The sequence below is a fragment of the Papaver somniferum genome, chromosome 3 (assembly GCF_003573695.1).
Source record: "Papaver somniferum cultivar HN1 chromosome 3, ASM357369v1, whole genome shotgun sequence".
Classification (NCBI taxonomy): domain Eukaryota; kingdom Viridiplantae; phylum Streptophyta; class Magnoliopsida; order Ranunculales; family Papaveraceae; genus Papaver; species Papaver somniferum.
Window position 1 is genome coordinate 70,106,573 of NC_039360.1, and position 6,000 is coordinate 70,112,572.

A 6,000-nucleotide genomic window follows, 5' to 3' on the forward strand; every position below is an offset into this window, starting at 1 on the left:
TGCTACTCAACCACCATCTCAGACTCAAAATAATGAGTTTTCACAGGATCAAACAGGCTTAGGGGAATATATATTTGGTAATCGTTAGTTTGATAAATAAATGTTAGTTTGGTAGATGAATGTTAATCGTTAATACGAATCGTGGTTTGTTTAAATCGTTTATGTAATTGCACTTTTGTTTGATACATAATAATCTTCTTTTAAAGTTTTCTATTTAAGTTAAATTTGAGAACTTAAAATTGAAATATTAGATTAAATTTGGGCAACACTTTTAAGATTTCATAACAACTTGCATATCGGAACTGCTTTCCGTTGTCACAGAGCCACTTTGCACGACATCTTTGATCAATCTCCAGCAGGGTTTCACGACTTCTCATGTTTCGAGCCTCTTCCCTTATCATACCAATATACTTGTTAACATTCTTAGAAATTATGGAGAACCGAGCACTCAACACCATCGAATCACAATTGTTGAGGTTCGTTGTTTCCTCTTCAAATTTCAGTAAAACGCGTCCCCAAAACGGAATCTCCCGTAATACGCCATCAACGATTGGATGATTAGTGAAGAGAACATAGTTCCTGCAGATGTATTCATCTTCTAACGTGCTAAATTTGCGCTGATGTGCAACTCTCCAACTATTTGCTCTTCTTATTTCATTTTGCACACTAGTTCGAAGTACAACTCCTTGATTTTCGATTGCATGTTGCTCTTCTATGAATTGAGCCATAAACATGTTTTGAGCCATTGAAAAATCTAAGAAAATAGGAAGAAGGTGTGAGTTAAAATGGAAGAGGAATTAGGTGTTTATAGGGGGAAGATTTATGGCCGTTGGATCAGATTCTACGTAGCGGTGTAGACTAGACCGACCAGTCTTATAAAAGCCGCTAACAGTGTAAACAAAACCGGACGGTATAATCTTGACCGAGCGGTCGAGACTCCACCGCTTGGTAGAAACGTGACCCGGGTGCAAAATGACATACTTGAGAGTTTGCCATGCCCATAGGAACTGGCCTAACAATAAAGTTTTTCTTTTTTTTTGGGGTTCATATATAACGTTGATACACGTGTAATAAAGTTTTTCGGTCAGTTTTCAATTAACGGAGGTGGACTTAATGTTTATAGTCAAGAGTTCAACTAACCCAAGTACAAGTACTTTAATACAAAAACTCAGATCCTTTATATCTCTCTCTCTTTATTGCATGTTTGGAAGAGTTTCATTTGTTTGTTTTGCCCTGGAAGGGGTTTCGATCTTCATTATCCAAATCAACAAAAAAAGAAGAAAAAAAAATCCATCCATTTTCAAGTTATTCGGAGCCCTAACAACAACACATTCAAGGTACATTATACTTTTTAACATTTTTTCACTTCGATTCTTGGTTTCTATTTCTGGGCATTACAATATGAGGTTTTCGAAATTTAAAAGAGGGGAACCATCTAGTGATTCTGATTGTGGTTATAAAGGTGAATCATCTGATTCTGGTTATGGTTATAAAGGTGAATCATCTAAACGAGCTAAGAAAAGTATTAGTTTTAAGAACCGTATGAAGCCCAAACAAGCTGAAAGAAGATTTAAATATAGTTCTAAGAATCATATCAAGTCTAAATCTTGCTCTAAGAGTTTTACTTACAAGAATATTGTTTACAAAAATACTGCTTACAGGAGTACTTCACCCAATTTCATTAGGAAGCAAAAAAAACAGTTGTCTAGTAGTAGTTCTTGAGGAGTATGGGGTTATTAGGATGAAAAAGCATTTGTTTAGTATTAGTTCTGATGAGTTTAATGTTACTTCTGATGAGTTTAATATTGGTTCTGATGAGTATGGTGCTATTAGTAAGAAAAGGTTTCATGGTCAAAAAGAAGATTTACATAAGAAAGATCATAAAAGAAGAAAGTTACATAATGAGGCCGTATTTGTGGGGGATTCTGACTATCTCAAGTTCTTGAAATCATTGACTTGGGACAAGGAAAATGATGAAGATGATAGTGATAATTATAGTAAAAGTGAAAATGAGGGTTTCGATGATGTTGTGGATGACGAGGATAGCGAAGATGACGAAGAAAATGAGGACTACGTTGATGTTGATGATGAGGATAGCTATGATGGCGAGGATGGCGAAGAAAATGAGGATATTCATGTGGACAGGGATGGTGAAATGAGTATGGACATGGGTGGTAATGGGATTGGTGTGGGAAATGCGCTTAATCCTGGTGATACCAATGTGAAGGATGGCAAAGAAAATGAGGATATTCAATTGGATATGGACATGTGTGGTGAATCAGGTAATGGAATTGATGTGGGTGATGAGCTAGATCCACAGTACAAGATGTTTTTGAAGAACTTGAGGGAAGATGGGAAATCTTACATCCTAGAGATGAGGAGTGAGAAGGGGGACTTTATCTCCATAAAGTATGAAGAGCCATTGTTACCTCCTAGTTGCGCCAAGAGGAAGTCTATGCCAATCAATGATTTTCATCCATTCCTTGATGAATGCAAGTTGGAATTGACACCCACAGCTGACAAGAGTTACTGTAAGTTTCTTAAAAATATGGGAGTAATTGGCGGATCCTTGATTGTGATAGCAGACGATATAATTCTGCCAATGGGAGAGCATAACAAGGTTACTGCATCTGTTCTTGAAAAGTCTTTGAGAAATGGTTTCCCTTGTCGTAAAGATCTGCAATTTGAAGAAGACAACAAGGACTCTATATCTAATCCTGCAAAATCTGTGAAAGATGGTTTGCTCTATTGCAAAGACCCGACGATAAAACCACATAAACCTCAGAAGTCCTGTGATTCACAGGTTAGAGTTTATATATCAGTAGTTGAGAAAAAAACTGGTGTTCCATTGTGATTTTGTATTTCCTTTTTGGTTTTTGTTTCATGTACTAACCATTTTGTTTTTCTCTGTAATTGCTTACAAACTTTAAAGACGGATGAAGATGATCTGGGTACTGATTGCTATCGTTCGGAATATGAAAAAAAGCTTGAGAAATGTATAAACATGCCATATGATGAGAAGGAGCTTATTGATAAGTGGAAATTAGCATCCTGTCGAAAGGAGTTGGAACGAGTTAGGGAGACACGTCGACGTTCTGTATCATATGCCACTGAGAAAACAAGCCGTTCCTATTTGGATCACCACCCTGGTAAGAAAGATTTTGCATATCTTTCAGACACTATATATCTACATAACACTCTCGCTATTGATTATGTCACTTATCAGAATTTATGGGACTATTTAGCCATAGTGTACGTTACTTTATAGGGTTCCGTTTGTTTGCCCTTTCTTCCCTTTTGAGTGTTGCAATTTGCAAATTCGTTGACGAATAATAAAGAGAATGTTCTTTAGATGAATATTCCTGGTATGTGTTCATTTACTTTGAAGAAGTATCATATAGTTTCATGTTTGTGATGCTATTTCAGCAGCCAATTTATCTTTGCTATTTGAGAAAAATTTTGTCTAACTTTTCTTATCTTTATATTCAATGTTGCATATCTCAGACTAAAGTAAAGTACACTCTTGGTCTTTCCATTTTGCTCAGAAGTAAATCTTTTGGTATTCATTTTGCAGCTCTCTCAGAAATGGTTGATCGCGCTTTAGCACGTCGTGATGGGTGTAGAGCATTGTTGCTTCTGCGTTGCTTATTCTTCTACAATGAGGTGAATTCCCAATTGATGTCTCTACTTAGTTGCCATACATCTGAATACTTTTTCTTGTATATATTGCCTATTACCTGCAGCTCTATTCCTTTCTGAGTTTCTTAAGCTTTTTGTATTCACTTAAAGTTTCTTTGAATAGTCATTCTGGCCATGTTACAGTAGTTAGGTTGTTTTTGTATGATTGATTTAAATATTGAGACTCACACCACTTCACCGAGTCAATATAAACTTGCTACTAAAATTTCAATGTGAAGTGAGTGTTCATGTGCTCCATCAAGGTCTATTTGGGGAATTATATTCTGTATGTTCATGTGGAGTGTCTGGAAAGAAAGAAATAACATGTTTTAAGGGTAGGAGTGAACTGGAGGGCCTCATTAGAGATCTAGATTTTTATATTACAAAGAGACAGATCGCAGCGGCTTTGCATGACAGGAAATCCTTGCTTACATGAGGTATCTTATGTTTACTTGTAATACTACTGCATGCTGGCGTGGAGGACTGCCTTGATTGTTAATATGTGTCTATTCTTAAGCAATTTTGTTGTTTCCTTTTAGAGGCAGTACAGTGTGTCTAGTGAAAAATATATACATTTCCTTGTTATACAAATGTGATATTCCATCTAATGTATGCCTGTGCAGAATGTGGCCCATGAAGGAGCATTTATGCCGTGGGTAGACCCCTCATTTGAGAGGATGCTGTCGGACCCTGCATAAAAGATTATTCCTCAAGGAGTGCAGGTTGCTGTTAGCAGAGGAGATGTTGTAGGTAAGAAGGGGAAGATGAACTTGCCTGACCATGGTAATACAAGTTGCATGTTGTATTATTAGGAGTAGAAAAATTATAAGACTGCCTTGAGTGCTAATTAATGGAGTTTCTAACCTACATTAGTTACAAGTAGTACTGAAAGACTGGAGTTGATGATGGTCACCATTGTATTTCATAATATTCCTGTTCTTCTGAGTAATACTTTTATGGTTGTTGGAGCTGTAGCAGCAGCTGCAAGTGGGATAGTTGCACTGACAATGTTGCCTGCTCTACCCCCTGATTTCACCAACAGAAGTAGAATCATGAGAACAAGAAGTTTACCATTCCCTTGACTTATCACTTTTAATGTTCAGTATCTCACATCTCAAGTATTCCATTACATATGGATTTTTTATTTTTTTTGTTGATGAAAAGGCGAATTATATAAATTAAAGAACAAAGTACAGGAGATTTATAATCTCATTTTTGACGAAAACATTGGAAATAATACTAGATTTTAAAACTCTTTGCTGAATATTGGAGGACTTGTGCCTAAGATGCTTTATCCGAGCTTCTTTAGCAATGTAATCCGCTGCATAGTTATACTACCTGTTTATATACTTTACCTGGGCTTGTGGAAGATTTCCAGTATTGAGATAGTTTTCTGAATGGTATTACCCGGTTCCAAGGAGAATCCTTGCAATTCTTGTTGATCGTTTCCGCCAGTGTTTTGCAGTTCGTTGCTATCGAGACACTAGATAATATTTTTCACTTAACCATGAGGATGCTTTTAACAAGGCCTTTGATTCTGCATGAAAAGCTGAGGAGGCCCACTCCGATCCCGCTGCAATGTGCAAGAAAGATTCGTTGTCCACTGAGTAAAGTAGAAAGGCGTATCCATCGTTGAATCTTCTTTTTTAAAGGCCGCATTAATAAAGATTATCCAGTCCGTCTTTAAGTATGACCATTTTTCCTTGTGGATATTTCTTTCTTTGTTCTTCATTGTTTGTTTGATCTTTCCTTGAGAATGCTGATGGAGGAATTTGTTAATTTGATCTATGAGGTGATTCGGTTTTGGGATGATTTTTTCGAAAACCACCGAACATCTGTACTTCCAAATAAACCAAGCTATAGTTGCGATTTTATCAGACCATTGTAAGAATTCTTGATCCGCGATCCAGTCATTTATCCAATTAACTGTGGAGTCCGAACCAATTCTCGTATTCACTGTTTCTAGAGAGAGACCAAACCAAATGGCTCTTACAAAAGGGCAAAACCGAAATAAGTGTTGTTCTGATTCTTGTTCCTGTGAGTCGCACATTGGGCACTCTGTGTTTATTTCCGTATTGTGATCTCCGAGTCTTGAATTAGTTGGGAGGGCTTTTAGGCTATTGTTTTCTTGGTTTTGGGTTATGATAAAGTTATAAACATTTTTTACCGAGAAGATTCCTGAGGAGTGATGCTGCCATCTTATTTTATCTTGTTCTTGTCTTTTGGGAGAAATGGCTAGAATCTTAGCTTTTATATCTGGTTCAAAATAGGTATTGAGCTTGTCTTGATCCCAAGTATCTTCAGGAGTCATCAACTCATTTA

At 36.7% G+C, this 6,000-nt stretch overlaps 1 protein-coding gene across 2 annotated transcripts; it reads left to right on the forward strand.

Moving 5' to 3' along the window:
• Positions 1-1,227: 1,227 nt before the first annotated feature.
• LOC113361346 lies at positions 1,228-4,838 on the forward strand. Of its 2 annotated transcripts, XM_026604610.1 has the most exons (4): positions 1,228-2,803; positions 2,933-3,149; positions 3,575-3,663; positions 4,302-4,838. In XM_026604610.1, the coding sequence occupies exons 1-4, from the start codon at positions 1,742-1,744 to the stop codon at positions 4,374-4,376; spliced, it is 1,443 nt and encodes a 480-aa protein (XP_026460395.1). In that variant the 5' UTR covers positions 1,228-1,741; the 3' UTR covers positions 4,377-4,838. The 2 variants fall into 2 exon arrangements, with proteins under 2 accessions (XP_026460395.1, XP_026460394.1); XM_026604609.1 differs by lacking the exon at positions 4,302-4,838 and having other exon boundaries at positions 3,575-4,043.
• Positions 4,839-6,000: the final 1,162 nt, after the last annotated feature.

What these genes read in the sequence shown, in the direction of transcription:
- LOC113361346 (XM_026604609.1), top strand. Translation starts at nt 1,742, where the DNA reads ATGAAAAAGCATTTGTTTAGTATTAGTTCTGATGAGTTTAATGTTACT. An exon ending in AGAAGTCCTGTGATTCACAG is followed by an intron (nt 2,804 to 2,932) that starts GTTAGAGTTTAT and finishes CAAACTTTAAAG; the next exon opens with ACGGATGAAGATGATCTGGG. An exon ending in CTATTTGGATCACCACCCTG is followed by an intron (nt 3,150 to 3,574) that starts GTAAGAAAGATT and finishes TTCATTTTGCAG; the next exon opens with CTCTCTCAGAAATGGTTGAT.